This window comes from Lissotriton helveticus, chromosome 4_1 (genome assembly GCF_964261635.1).
Source record: "Lissotriton helveticus chromosome 4_1, aLisHel1.1, whole genome shotgun sequence".
Lineage (NCBI taxonomy): Eukaryota > Metazoa > Chordata > Amphibia > Caudata > Salamandridae > Lissotriton > Lissotriton helveticus.
Window position 1 is genome coordinate 50583300 of NC_136063.1, and position 14837 is coordinate 50598136.

At 45.2% G+C, this 14837-nt stretch overlaps 1 protein-coding gene across 2 annotated transcripts in view; it reads right to left on the reverse strand.

Moving 5' to 3' along the window:
• Positions 1–380: 380 nt before the first annotated feature.
• The window catches only part of LOC144826937 (GTPase IMAP family member 4-like), a 91441-nt gene continuing 76984 nt past the window's right edge, over positions 381–14837 (reverse strand). For both annotated transcript variants that reach the window (XM_078685397.1, XM_078685398.1), the window contains one exon: positions 381–1503. In XM_078685397.1, the coding sequence (XP_078541523.1) occupies positions 689–1503 (815 nt within the window). In that variant the 3' untranslated portion in view covers positions 381–688. The remainder of the gene's footprint in view (positions 1504–14837) is intronic.

Here is a 14837-nt window from a genome sequence, read left to right on the forward strand (position 1 = left end):
TGGCAGAGAATAAGTGCGAGTGTGGCAGAGAATACGTGTGAGTGTGGCAGTCAATAAGTATGAGTGTGGCAGAGAATAAGTGTGAGTGTGGCAGAGAATAAGTATGAGTGTGGCAGTCAATAGGTGTGTGTGTGCCATAGAATATGTGTGAGTGTGACAGTGAATAAGTGTGAGCGTGACAGTCAATAAGTGTGTGTGTGGCAGAGAATAAGTGTGAGTGTGGCAGAGAATAAGTGTGAGTGTGGCAGTCAATAAGTGTGAGTCGGGCAGAGAATACGTGTGAGTGTGGCAGAGAATAAGTTTGAGTGTGGCAGTCAATAAGTGTGTGTGTGTGGCATAGAATACGTGTGAGTGTGGCAGAGAATAAGTATGAGTGTAGCATAGAATAAGTGTGAGTAAGGCAGAAAATAAGTGTGAGTGTGGCAGAGAATGCGTGTGAGTGTGGCAGAGAATAAGTGTGAGTGTGGCAGTCAATAAGTATGAGTGTGGCAGAGAATAAGTGTGAGTGTGGCAGAAAATAAGTATGAGTGTGGCAGAAAATAAGTGTGTGTGGCAGTCAATAAGTGCATGTGTGGCAGTGAACACATGTGAGCCCACGATGATTCATAGTGAAAATGAAAGCAGTGAGACTGGCGGCCCAAGAATCGGAAGCTGCAGTTTTATTTTTATGTTCCCCGTTTTTTTCAGGTTATTGGAATATTGCGCTCAATGACTCTGCAATGTCACCTAGCGTTAACAGCGCTCCCATTGACTGCATGAATGCTTTCAGTATGCGTGCCAGGATGCTCTTCTTGGCCTCTTCGCGGGGAGGCGACAGCTCTTCACTCGTCTGCCCAGATCTCTCCCTTTCCTCCTTGATCTCATCCTCCCTTATCTGGATCTCTTCCTCCGCCCTCTGAAACCTCTGATTCCTGTAGTAGGAGCCCCCGTTCTTGTTCACCATGCTCTGGACCATTGAGATCAGCGCCTCCGCCTGCTGCTCCCTCAAGGCGCCTTGAGCCCTGTTGTTGAAGGCCAAGTAGCGGTCCCCGCAGCCCTCAACGACCCCTCTCAGCCTGGGATCCGAGTTTAGGATGTACTCTTCCAGGGTGACTCCATCAGCGTCCAGGTCATCCATCCGTGTAAACAGGATGAGCATGTACCCCGCGGCCTCTTCTCCGAATAGAGTCTGGATGTCCTGGACGGCCCTCGCCTCTTCATCGGTGAAGCGACCGGCATGGATAACCAGGACTATGGCGTGGGGCCCGGGGGCCGCCATTACTACACATTTAGCGATCTCTTGAGCAATTACTGAATTTGGAACGTGGGTGTCAAACAGTCCAGGAGTATCAACGACCACAACCTTGTGCCCGCTCCTCACACAGGACCCTTCCTCACATTCACTTGTCACTGCATTTGAAGACACTCCGGAGTTAAACTCTCTCCGCCCCAGGATGGTGTTTCCGGTCGCACTTTTGCCTGCTCCAGTCCTCCCGACCAGGACAATCCTCAGCTCACGGGTCACTGTGAAGAGAAGAGAGCAACGGTTACACACTAGTCATACACAGGTCACACAGGTCAAATGGAGGTCACACACAGGTTACAAAAAGGTCACACGAAGGTCACATGCAGGTCACACACAGCTCACGCAGGTCGCACACAGGTTACACACAGGTCCCACTGGCTGCATTTCAGAATGCTAAGAAGGGTGTGGGGGGTTCACCATTGACTGTCCTCTAATACAAAAGTAAAATTGAAACTCATTACAGCCACTGTGCTAACACAGAATATCAGCGGTCAGATTTCTCAACAGCACACACAACCCCCACCATGACAGTAGACTCTTAGGAGGCTGAGCATTTACCACAATCTCTCATAAATAGAACTGCCACTCGCCCATTTCCAAAATACATATTCCTTTTCAAATGCCCCTCAAATCTCTAAATCCGCAAGTGAGATATGCACTTAATAAAACGACAGAATGAATGGACATGAAACACATGTCCACACACAGATTCTTAGACCGGTCTTACATGTCTGCACTGACTCCTCTGAACATTCATGTATGTTTCTGTTACTCATTCTTATCTACAGGGATTGAAAGAGACAATTTATTATTGTATACTAAACTTAATAATTTATGTCTTGATATGAAATGTGGGTTACCCAAGATCTGCAGTCTTGGTTTTGTAACCCTCTGATGCAAGAACTTATGGCAAGATGTACAAAAATCAAGAGTACCGAACTGCAATTAGAAAATCATTATTCCTAATGTATGAAACTCTTTTGAGTTTCGCTGGTTATTCCTATTGGCTCGTGCATGTTAATGAGGTAGGTTACAATTTGCAAACCATTGGACTCGCAGCCAAAAGAGGTATGATGGCCTTCTGAGGTCAGCAGACCACCATGTCTGCAATTGGTCTTTAAAAAACAATCTTTGTTATCTATTTTAAATGCTACCCGTAAAGGAAAATAGGATGCACTTAAAAAGAAAAAAATGAAACATTGCAAATGGGGCCACTGCCTGCTCTTGAAAAAACATTTTTTTTTACATTCTCAAAGGGGAAGCAGTCCTCAAAGAACCACTCATCCTTTGCAAATGTTTTACCACCAGTTTTAAACTGGTAGTAAAGTATTGCTGTTTTGCTACCGGAATTTGATTACAAAATATTAATGCACTCTATTGTGATTCAGTATTTAGGAGGGATGCACCTTCCAAATACCGAATCGGACATTTGGTACCAAACACAAATTCCAATTTGATAATCAAGTTGCCGATTGCGAGTGTGGAAAATAGACCTCCTAGCAGATTCTCAACGTGGGGTGGTCCGGTTTCTCATTGCGAGGGGTTGCATATGATCGCGACCGCACACGATGAGAAACTACCAGTCCGCATTGAGAAAGCTGCAGCTCGAGTAGAAATCTACTCGAGCGGCGGGAAACGACTACTTGCACTGTGCAAGATGCGGTTTGCACTGATTGCACAGTGCGGACAAGCATCCGGCACTGTGCAATCATTGCGAACAGCATTTTGCACAGTGTACTACAAAATTTGTGTAGTTACAAGTAGCTCACGTAGTGCGAAGTGCACTTCGCATAGCTACGCGTAAGCGCTATTATGCGAACTACGCCCAGGGTTACCGGATATATAAACACCGAGGTGAAAGCAGATGGGAAACAGACCACAGGTTTCATACACTACTTAACCTGTCCCTGGGTGAACTGGAGCCACCAACCTTTCAGTTAACAGCCAAACTCACTAACCAATTGCGCCACAGACTATGTTAGTTACTTTTTCACTATCACATTCTGTGAGGAAGAAGTATGATTGTTTGAGTGTAGTGGTCTCAAGGTGTTTTGGAGTTGCTGTGGACCGTGTTAGAATAAAACGTGGTATAGTTAAACAATAATATTTGAGAATAAAGCATATGTGGCATACTTTGTTGGCTTTGTCATTGCTGATATAAGCTATTGAGGGGGGTCACTGTAATGTAAAGAATTAATGAATGCAGCTCAACTCTTAACAATACCAAATGTCTCACTTAAGTGCTGATTGGTGCACAGGGATATCTTAATCTAAAAGGGCTCTTGCTCCAGATATGTTTGTGCCACATCCTGTTCTGGATGCTGCGAAAGCACTGCGTTGTAAGTGATCTTCTGTTTGTTGTGTCCAGGAGGTGAATTGTTGTGGGGATAAAAAAATGCAAATAGGTAACACATAATACACCTTTTATTTAGAATCTTTCCTGTGCTCAAACCCCGTGCAGGGATAACAAATACATCACAATGTATTACCCCAATGAAAGATTGTTAGTTATGCATACATGGCAAAGTCGTTTTGAAATCAAAATGTGTGCATATTTTTGTATTTGTAGTTTGCAATAATTGCTAAGGTTTCACAATGCAGACTATTTTGAAAAGTGGATCCTTCTCAAATACCGATGGGTGTGAGAAACACTCAGCCCTTTTATACAGTCCCTGCTCCCCTAATTGTACCTTGAATTCAATCATCCGAAGGCACTTCTATAGGATACCCTGGCAGATATGCTTCAGGCAATGCTTTTCTATGGCAGACCTTAGGCTAAATCTACAAGTCAACAAAGGGCAAAGCAAATTCATCTGACAGATCTAGTGAAATTCAAATGTGCAGTAATCATGATCCAACATATGTACTAAAGTATAGAGGAATGCGACAAATCAAAACACTCCTTGGCTCTTTTAATCGAACTAATGTTATCTCTGTGGGAGAAGGGCGGACTAATGTTCAAAAGACCCCAAAGCTGCAAACAGCGGATGCTATGTTTCTTCGGCTGTATTTCTCAAGGCTCAAAAACCTACATTACAAATGGAAACACAAAGAATCCCAAACTCGATATTACCCAATTTACCAAATTGGTGCAACATAATAACATTCAAATGATAATATTGAGTATCAAAAGTTAATAGGATGTATTGGATCCATATACATTGAGCAAGCATGTCGATTAAACCGTGGAAAGTAAAGTTTTGACAAAGCCTTGATAACACTTCACACTTGTATGGAGCACACAGTACACATAGAGAACATGTACATGGAGGCAAATATTTCAGCACTAAAAACTAGTAGGCGCATGAAATAAATAAGATACATATTCAGCTGGAAATTGATCAGACAGCTACAGACACAGCAGAGACGGCATTACCACATAAAATTCATTTTACCGTGTGTACACTTCCAAAAATTAAGTGAAGTACATGAAATACTGAAATATGCTTTATTGTTTTGGTATCATATACAGCGGTAATGCATGTTTGACTATATGGGAAAGGGAGGAAACGTCTTAATATTCACGGCACCCCAAACAGTTATTCTGTTCAGAAAATTAGAAACGGGTATGTTCACAAGGAAAAGAACAGGATTTTTTTTAGTTCAGAACTTCTATTGTTTTAGAAATGCTATACAGAGTGACACCTCGCCTCAAAATCACATCGTACATGACGAAACCATGGGTGACACATCCTTCTCTGTTCAAGTAGCCAAACTATGGAAATATTTACCCCCAACATAAGATCCACGGATAACCACCTTATCTCCAGAAAACTATTCAAGAATTGGCTCTTCCCCACATATCCACCATATGCAAACAGAAATATACAGCATATTCCTCTGTATATAAGGATTTACTTTTACTATAGATATGTACCTATATATGTGTATTGCTCTGTATAAACCATTGAGGTAACACAGGTCCCCACAGCACCTGCTGTGCAGGAGGAGCCCTGGGGCCCCCCCTCGGCACAGTACCCAGGCCTGAGAGCTCTGGATTAAATCCGGAGCGGGGCCCCTCCATGTACCTTGCAGGGAGTCCCCTTAACTTTCGTTACGCCACTGGCTTTGTTTTGTCACCAGCCTTTGGCTGGTAGTAGCCTGGACTGCTAAATCCGACAAGGTGCTTTTATTTATCGCAAAACGCCAAAATAGTTCTGGTGTTAAAACCGGGGCTATCATTGGCGCTCATTTTACCACCATCTCAGACCTATGTACAGGTCTCATCGAATTACAGTATCATGTTTGATGAACTCAACATTGACTCCACCCTGGAGAGTTCTATTACCACTGGGAAATACACATTTTGCTGCGGAACTTCATGCAATTTTGACCCCAAAAAATCTTAATTGCACAAAAATAAATTACGCACATTTTGTATTCTCCTACATCCAGAATGGACAGTTTCCGTTCTCCCTTCTAAACAATCTTTATAAACTCAACCAGCTTGCCACAGACTCCCTGCACGCCTGAATAAATAGAGATTGGTAAATAAAGAGTGATGACAAAGGTGTTTAGTTTACAAATCCCCGCAGCATCGGGACTCCCAAAAGTTTCCATAGTAACAAGAGACTTGCCCTCAGCCCCCTTCGGTTGCCAACAGAGCTCGGCAGAATTCTGACGCTCTCACCTAGCCTGAGCATTTACAGTAAATTATCTGGAACTGTCTTTAATAAGAGTGAAGATGACGTCATTAAAGCCTGGGCGGTGGAACGGTGTTTTCACTATTATTATTATTATTATTATTATTATTAACATTTATAGAGTGCACTGTAACCCTGAGGACATCCTGGTGCTAAGAGAACAACTGGCACAAGAACTGTCAGCTGCAGCTGGAGAAGTGTGGCTCACTGGTTAGAAGCGGCAGACCCTGAAGCAGAGATCATCCCTGGACCAGGGTTCAATTCCCGACGCGGCAGGGTCTTGGGTCAATGTCTGCGGACTGGATAATTATCATTGAGGTGCCTACGCTAACCATGGGTCCCACTCTGCAACTCTGGGCAATAGCTTGCTTAATCTCCACAATGGCCCCATCAGTGCCGGGGATGCCTGGCTTCACCTTGGAGGTGCCCAGGAGGGACCATCTCGCAGGGAAAGCCAGGACGGGTTCCCCAGCAATATACAGCACCAGGACACTCCGAGATGGAGTAACAGTGCGCTTTACAAGTATACTTACCTTTACCTTTACCTTTACCACAAGAAAAAAAGATCCTACCATCCAGCAAATCTACTGCTACCCTCAAATAAAAACATATTATACCCTAGGGAAGAGCCAGGTCTTGATTTGTTTGCGGAACAGCAGCAGACTTTGTGTCTTCCTAATTTCTAAAGGGAGGACATTCCAAAGGTGAGCTGCTGCCACGCTAAAGGCTCTTCTTCCCAGGGTCTGGCTATTTGGGATTCTGGCACAATTGGCAGTAGAGGAGCGAAGATTCCAGATAGGCTTGTACCACTGAAACTTGTCCTGGAGTGGCTTAGGGCCCTGTCCACGGAGTGCTCTATACACAATGCACAGTGATTTGAACCGAATCCTTTTAGTTACTGGGAGCAAATGTAGATCCACCAGTGCTTGTGTAGTTGATGACCGACGGGGTGGGGCAGTCAGGGCTGATTTACAGCTGAGCAAGCAAGGGAAGAGCCTCAGATAAATTGGAGTCTATTTCCGAGCAAATGGCGTAAGAGGCAGCACACTGTCCGCAAAACTGCATTTAATTGTCATTGGCTGTATCTGTTGGCAATCAGTCGATAAAGCCCGGGTGTCTGTCGCCTCAGTGGACTATTGCAGGAATCACTGTTTGCTCATGATAGTAACAGGTATCACGTTTGGCCCACTCAGCCAATCATCCTTCTGAGGTTGTGAAAAAGAGCCCCTTCGAATTTGGTACCAATAAACATGTTATTCAGCACCATGATGCCCAAGTGGGATGTATCAATGTGTTATTTTCACAACATGAACCGAGGTAAAAGGCAGGACAGCTCTGTGCAAATATCAAAAGGTGATTGGAGCGACCCTTTCAGTCGTGGCTCAGTCACAATACTCGCGGGAGGTCGTGCAGGGGTGGGGGCCGAGGGGAGTTTAACATTAAAATTAAATAAAAAGAAAACTTACCTGACCAAGTCCGAAAGGCCTCTGTTCCTGGGCCAAGGTTCGGCGTTGGCGCCTTCAACTTCTTCTAAACAGGAACCGCCGCGTCAATGGTGGCAACCCCTCTCAGCCAATATTGACGCTGCTCCAGCACCACAGGTAACTCTCTCCCCTGCCCCTTTTTTAATCCTGTGTCTATGAAGATTGTGCAGGGTCCTTATAATGTGTGCCACCTTTCTGTAATTTATTGACATTACCTCTCAATTCAATTGCCTAGTTGGGTTTTAATACTCTGTTATGTTTTATAGTTGAACAAAATAACTGCTTTGAGGATTCAGTTCATAGTTTCAAAAGCCATTTTGGAATTTGGTTCATTTGTGTTCTGATTTATAGCCTTGAAAAAGTTAATGTAACTTGAAGAAGAATGTGAACGCACATGTTGGCAATTCTTGTATAACTGGACCCCACATGGAGGCAAACAGCATTTACAATGATGTTGAATCACATGATGCAGTTATGACGTGGCCCTTCCAACAAATGCTGCTTTACCACGCATTCCTTAACCACACAAGTTATTACACAGACCTGCTTTAGGGAAAACAATGTTGGACTTTAAAGTTCAACGCTCTACATACTGTTACACAGACTGGAGTTGGAATAGCAAATTATACTGCTCCAAAGTCCAGCGCTTTCCCCAAGGCATATCATTGTAACCATATGCATAGTAAAGGAATGTGTAGTGCAGTTGTTGTAAAGACTGTAGATTAACAGAATTCAAGGGAAAGGAATGCGTTCTTCAGACATACAACCCTACATAGAATACCAGAGTTGTGCGAGAGGGTTATTAACTCTTAAGACCTTGTTTCTTTTTTTGTACAATGCTCTATCAGGACATATCCTCGCTGCTGATAAAAACATGCACCATGGATATTTGTTTCCCAAAAGAATAATGTGTGAAAGTGGTTTATTAGTTATGGTGAATTGGTTTCCAACACAAGTCATGGAGTTACTTTTCTGTTAGGAACAGTCAAATGTTTCATTAATTAAACCCCAAGATAAAATTCTGGTAGGTAGAACACAGAACAGACAAACTTAACTTAAAAAGATTGTTTAAAGCATTTATAAGTATCAATGAAGTTAAAAAGTTTAAAACACTACTGTAGGAAATGCTCACCTTCTGAGTAGTAACCCTGTTTTTCCACCTGTAGATTCCAGCACCAATTGTGCCTTCCACTACAGTGGAAATGCAACCATGGCATCAGATCTACCATTGCAGCCTGAATTCTGCAATACTACCTGTTAAAATAACCCTGTTTGTCAGGTATAACCCTCACTTTTTAATATTAGTAGGTCACGCCTATGAAGCCCTATAAACCTCAAGGTGAGAGTGCACAATATTTAAAAGAAGGACTTGAGTAGAAGTAATGTTAACATGTCCCTACAGTGGCAGAGACCACAAAGCTATATTCACTGCAGAAAGCCTATCTGTTCTATGTGGAAAAACAGGGTCCAGATCAAAATACCAATACTGCCAATTTGGGAATGGAACCAAGAAAGATACTTTAGCCATTATTTTTCATAATTATAATTTTAATTTTAAAATATTTATAAAGCGCACGTTCACTGTGAAGTTTCTTGGCGCAAGAAGAATCCTGGGCTGGGGAGGACTCGGGAGCTATAGACTGAAAGCTTGTTGGAACTGGAAAGTCTTGAGGGCTCTGCGGAACTCAATGTAGGAAGGAGAGATTTTGACCGGGGTCGGCAGAGAGTTCCCGAAGGTGGGTGCAAGAACCGAAAATTTCTGGCCTCCCGATCTTTTTTTCTTGAAGCGGGGGATAACTAGTAGAGATTTGGAAGAAGAACGTAGCGCTCTAGCGGGACAGTAATTGGTGATGGTGGAGTTAATAAAAACAGGGACAGTTCCCGTCCGAGCTTGAAAGGTAAGGCAGCCGAGTTTGAAAAGGGCACGTTGTTTGATGGGAAGCCAGTGAAGGGCAGAAAGAAGGGGTGAGGAGTGATGATGTTTGGATAGGCCATGTACCAGACAGGCAGCCTGGTTCTGAACCAGCTGGAGGCGCTGAAGTGCATAAGCGGGGGCACCATTGTAAATAATGTTCCCGTAATCAAGCTTAGATAAGATCATGGCCATTACGATCAGTTTGAGTGCAGAGGGGGAAAAAAATCGGGATACTTTCCTAATAATACGCAAGGAGAAAAAACAAGAAGAAACAACAGAACTAATGTGAGAATGAAGTGTCAGATGCAGATTGAGAATGATACCAAGGGTTTTTACCGAGGAAGAGGGAGTTGGAGGAGAACCAAGGGAAGGGGGCCAAAAGGAAGGAGACCAGGGGTTGCCACTGCCTCCAGTCAAAATCAGCTCTGTTTTATCCGGGTTGAGTTTGAGATGGTTTGCATTCATCCAATCCCGGATAAACAGCATGACGGATTGGAAGCTAGCGGCGCCTGGTAGGGGGGGAAGAAGAAGAAAAATTTTAAATAAGTTGGAGGTCATCAGCATAGTTGTAAACTGTGACCTCCAATTGTTGCAGTGCAAAAATAAGGGGAAAAATATACAGATTGAATAAAAGAGGGGAAAAGGAAGAACCCTGGGGGATGCCACAATTCACCCTGCGGGGCGGGGCGAAGAATTCAGCAAGGTGGACTGCCTGAGTGCGGTCAGTCAGGAAGGACCTTATCCAGGTCAGTACCTGCTCCCCCATGCCCGCCGCCTTGACACGGGACAAAAGGATGGAATGGTCCACCGTGTCAAATGCGGCGGACAGGTCTTGGAGGACCAGGGCCTGAGGAATGTTGGTGTCAAGTCCCTCCCTGAGTTGGTCCATGACCGAAATAACCACCTTCTCAGTGGAGTGGCGGGGGCGAAAGCCTGCTGACAGGGTGCAAGATAATTACTGTCCTCTATACAGGAGCTGAGCACCTGGGTGACGTGGGACTCTGCTACCTTTCCCAGGTAAGGGAGAAGGGATATGGGATGATAGTTTGCCGGGGAGGAGGGGTCTGCACCCGTTTTTTTTTAGTATGGGAAGAATTGTGGCAGTTTTGAAAAGAGGAGGGACTGAACCGAGCGTGAGGCAGTTATTCAGAAGGGTGAGGGCGGGGGCTGAACATTCAGTGAAAATCTGACAGAGAATGAGTGCCGGGCAGATGTCCGCTGGGGAGCCCGACTTAACACGTCAAGGGAGCAGAGATTCTCTAGTCAGTATAGGAACGGTGGTGAGGGACTGGTTGTTATCAGGTGGCTGCGGGTAAGTGAAGGTGGGCGGAGGGGAAGGGATGTTGGCTTTGATGCAAACTATTTTTTCAATGAAGAACTCGTTGAGCGAGTTACATAGGGCCTGGGAGGGCGGAATCTTGGGTAAAGTTCTATCTGATGATGCCAGCTTGTGGACGGTGGAAAAAATCTCACGAGGCTGGCTTTCTGCTGCTAGAATGCGGCCAGAAAAGTATTCTGTTTTAGCTGTCAGGATGGCCTGTTTGTATTCTCTAAGTTTAGTGATGAAGAATTGTCTACAGGACGGACAGTAGGCTCTTCTCCAAGCTCGTTCAGCCTGCCGAAGCTCTAGTTTCTTGGCTTTGAGGCCAGGATTGAACCACTTGTTGGCATTGCGGGTGCGGTTGATGGTAATCCGCTTCAGGGGAGCCACTGGGTCGCAGGCTTTGGTGAGCCAGTGGTCCAGAATGGCAGCCTGGGAGTGTGGAGCGAGGCCCAATAGATCTGGGCAGGTGACAGCTAGGGAGTTACACAGAGATGGAATATCGACTTGAGTCCAGTTCCTTGCCCAGGTGTTTTTGGGAAGGGAGAATGTTATTTTATGACTCAGATCCAGGGAAAAGGCGAGCAAAGAGTGATCCGACCATGAACAGGGCGAAATGGTGGGAATGGAGGTCGGGATGTTTAATGACCAGATCTGGTCGAGGATGTGGTCCCTAGTGTGAGTGGGGCCATGAACATGCTGAGTGAGATTGAGACTGAGAAGCAGTTGGGTAAAGTCTTTGGAAATAGTGTCCTCAGCCGGGTCGGTGGGCCAGAAATTAAAATCTCCCAGAACAAGGACAGCAGTGTTATTGACCACTAAGGTGGCCAGTAAATCTTGGAGGGAAGAAAGAAAGCCAGGAATCGGCTGGGGTGGTCGGTATATTAATACGCAGGTTATAGGAGTCTTAAAGGAGGTTGAGCGTGCAACGAGGCAATCGGCTGCAGGCAGCCTGGGTGATGGTAATATCTGAAAATGGAGTTCCTTACGGGCAATCAGAGCTACACCGCCGCCTGCTCTCTCCTCAGGGCGATCTGCACGAAGCATGTAGTATTGGGGTGGAAGGGCTGCCAATACGATGGGTAGGGAATCAGGTCTGTACCAGGTTTTGGTTAGAAACAGTAGGTCGGGGGAGATTGAATCTAGGAGGTCAAATATTTCGGTCTGATGCTTAACGGCTGATCTTGCGTTTAATAAGAGGGCAGCAGTGGGGGGGGAAAGATTTGGGGAGAGGGCATGATGGGCGTAGAAGAGGCAAGACCGAGGTTTTGGACGTAGCACAGTATTGCAGGGTTTAATGGCCAATTTTTATTGAGGGAACACAGTTGTTCAGCGCTGTATGTTAAGAAATACGCATAGTGGGGTGCCCCTTGCCCCGGTCGGTCGCGGACGGGCGCAGACTGGCGCGCCTTTGGCATGCTGACGGCGCACCCGCTGGCCCGTCCGCTGCACGTACAGGGAAAACACATTGTTTATAGGAAGGTAAACGGAAGGGGCGTGGCCTGTTGGTGGTGGGCGTGGCCAGTGGCCTCTGGGGAATGGCGGCGAAGAGGTTTGTGGCCCGCTGCAGCTATGCAATCTGCTGCGCGGGGATGCCCAAAGCTAAGAAGAGCGAAAGTGCAAGTGCCCAGGAAGGGGAAGTGAGGAGATAAAAACACAGTAAATACACAAGTTGTAAAATAATTTCGGTCTTAGCGTTCTACCGGCTTCCGCCTCAGGAGTTAGATTAGCCTCTGACTCGCGCTCGCATTCAGCGCGTTTAAATGTCTTCGGCGGGGGGCGTGGCCTGTTGGTGGTGGGCGTGGCGAGTGGCCTCTGGGGAATGGCGGCAAAGATGTTTGTGGCCCGCTGCAGCTATGCAATCTGCTGCGCGGGGATGCCCAAAGCAAAGAAGAGCGAAAGTGCAAGTGCCCAGGAGGGGGAAGTGAGGAGATAAAAACACAGTAAATACACAAGTTTTAAAATAATTTCCGTCTTAGCGTTCTCCCGGCTTCCGCCTCAGGAGTTAGATTAGCCTCTGACTCGCGCTCGCATTCAGCGCGTTTAAATGTCTTCGGCGGGGGGCGTGGCCTGTTGGTGGTGGGCGTGGCCAGTGGCCTCTGGGGAATGGCGGCAAAGATGTTAGTGGCCCGCTACAGCTATGCAATCTGCTGCGCGGGGATGCCCAAAGCAAAGAAGAGCGAAAGTGCAAGTGCCCAGGAGGGGGAAGTGAGGAGATAAAAACACAGTAAATACACAAGTTTTAAAATAATTTCGGTCTTAGCGTTCTCCCGGCTTCCGCCTCAGGAGTTAGATTAGCCTCTGCTAAATGCATACAATTCAAATAATATCAGAGATCATTAACTTTTAGGAATTTCCCTTTTCCATGGCTGAAGCTCCAGGAGGCTAATGTGAGCAGGTGTTATTGAAGAGTATAATTCTTCGCAGGAGCAACTAGTAGGCTCACCTGAATGAACAGAGATGACTCCTGTGAGCTCGACAGAATATGAAGCCTGTGTGCCTCCTTTTAACAGCACATAGTCAAATGATGATGTGCATGCAGCTCTGTTAAGTCTCTTGTAACACTTGGTGTGTACTTGAACGTAAAAGAACAGTATGCCATGAGAATTCATGCTGAAGTTCCCTGCTTATATCCTTTCAGATGTCTGCCTCAGGGTTTGTTGTGGCTATTGTGACGGCTTCAAACCGGAATGTACTATTAAATGTGAGAGAGAGCCAACATTACCAAAGCATACTCTCCACTCTTACCACCAGCTCCAGAGCCCAAGTTCAATGTGTCAAAAGGCATAATTCATCCTGGATTTGCCCTGCAACATGTATGTAGGGCTTGTTTGCAGAGAGGCAAATAGGAACTACTGCGAAAGCAAGTAGGTCATTGGCTGAAAGCTGTTTCTTCATTGGTCAGAGAGGAATATGGAGTATTATAAGTTGTGCCCCACCAACAGGCTGGTGAAACCTGTGTTGAGATTGAACAATACGATAGCAATGTACACCCTAATGTATGGATGAGCAGTAGCTCCAATAATTGCAAGATCAATGTGCGCTGTTATCTATGCACGCACAAGGATGTCAATATGAGTAAATTGAATGTTGATGTACACCGTACGTATAATAATTTTGATATCGGCTAATATGATAGCAATGATCTCCATGTTACACGTACACAGAAACAAATTTGTATCATTGCTGTTTGATTCATCCGAGATGATGTCTCTATCAACACCAAGTCAGAGATATGTGGTTAGACAAAACCCAAGCCTACTGATTGGGCTAAGTGTAACCCCACCAGTGGCCTGTCAAAGACAAACATGCACCCAGGAAAAACCCTGATCAATCTCACAGGTAGGTAGTCATGCCACAAACAGGACCGAGGAGATTGACCCAAATAAACCATGTTTGCCCAAAATACTACAGATTTAGATGCCAGACGTAGTTAGGCACACTCAATCAATCAGGACACAACTTTAATACCGCACAAGGTGATCATGCACTCACCACACCGGACCTCTGGATACACAAACTCTGGACCAAAGTAGCTCTTCCTGAGGTTGAGAGCCATTTGGGTCCCCCTTATCAGATGTTTTTCTTGTTATTTATGACTATGATGCTTTTCAAAGAATATCAAACTGTAATGACAAAATTTACAAATGTGCGGCCAAAACTTCTGTACTCTGAGACTGTCTTCAGATGCAACTCTGTCGATATTCTCCCAGCTGCTGAGTTTAATTAAAACAACTTGTTCCTGTTTTGCCAAATGCCTCTTGTCTTTTCATTTATTTAAGGTAAAATCATATTTGAGCACCATTTATGAAAATAAGCCAGATTGCTGTCGAAGGAAGCACAACTGCCTAAATGGATTCACATCTGCACACCAAGATCGGTGAGCAGATCCCATAATTGATTAGAATTTCTGCTGAATCCAAGTCCAGTGACAACCCTCACAGGGTAAAAAACTACATTTGATCCTTAGTTTCAGTATGTGGCATGTGGCAAACTAGGACAAGCGCGTAGATCACTTTTGCTTTTCGCCTAGTCAGCATACTAGAGAAGGCAAAGGTAACCACAGTTTTCTTTTGCTTGAACCATTGAACTTAAGAAAACATGTACACCCCTGGCCCTTGGTATTATATAGATTCGGTAACGGAGCAAGGTAACGGAGAAACACGTCAATTCTTCTCTCTCTGGATTC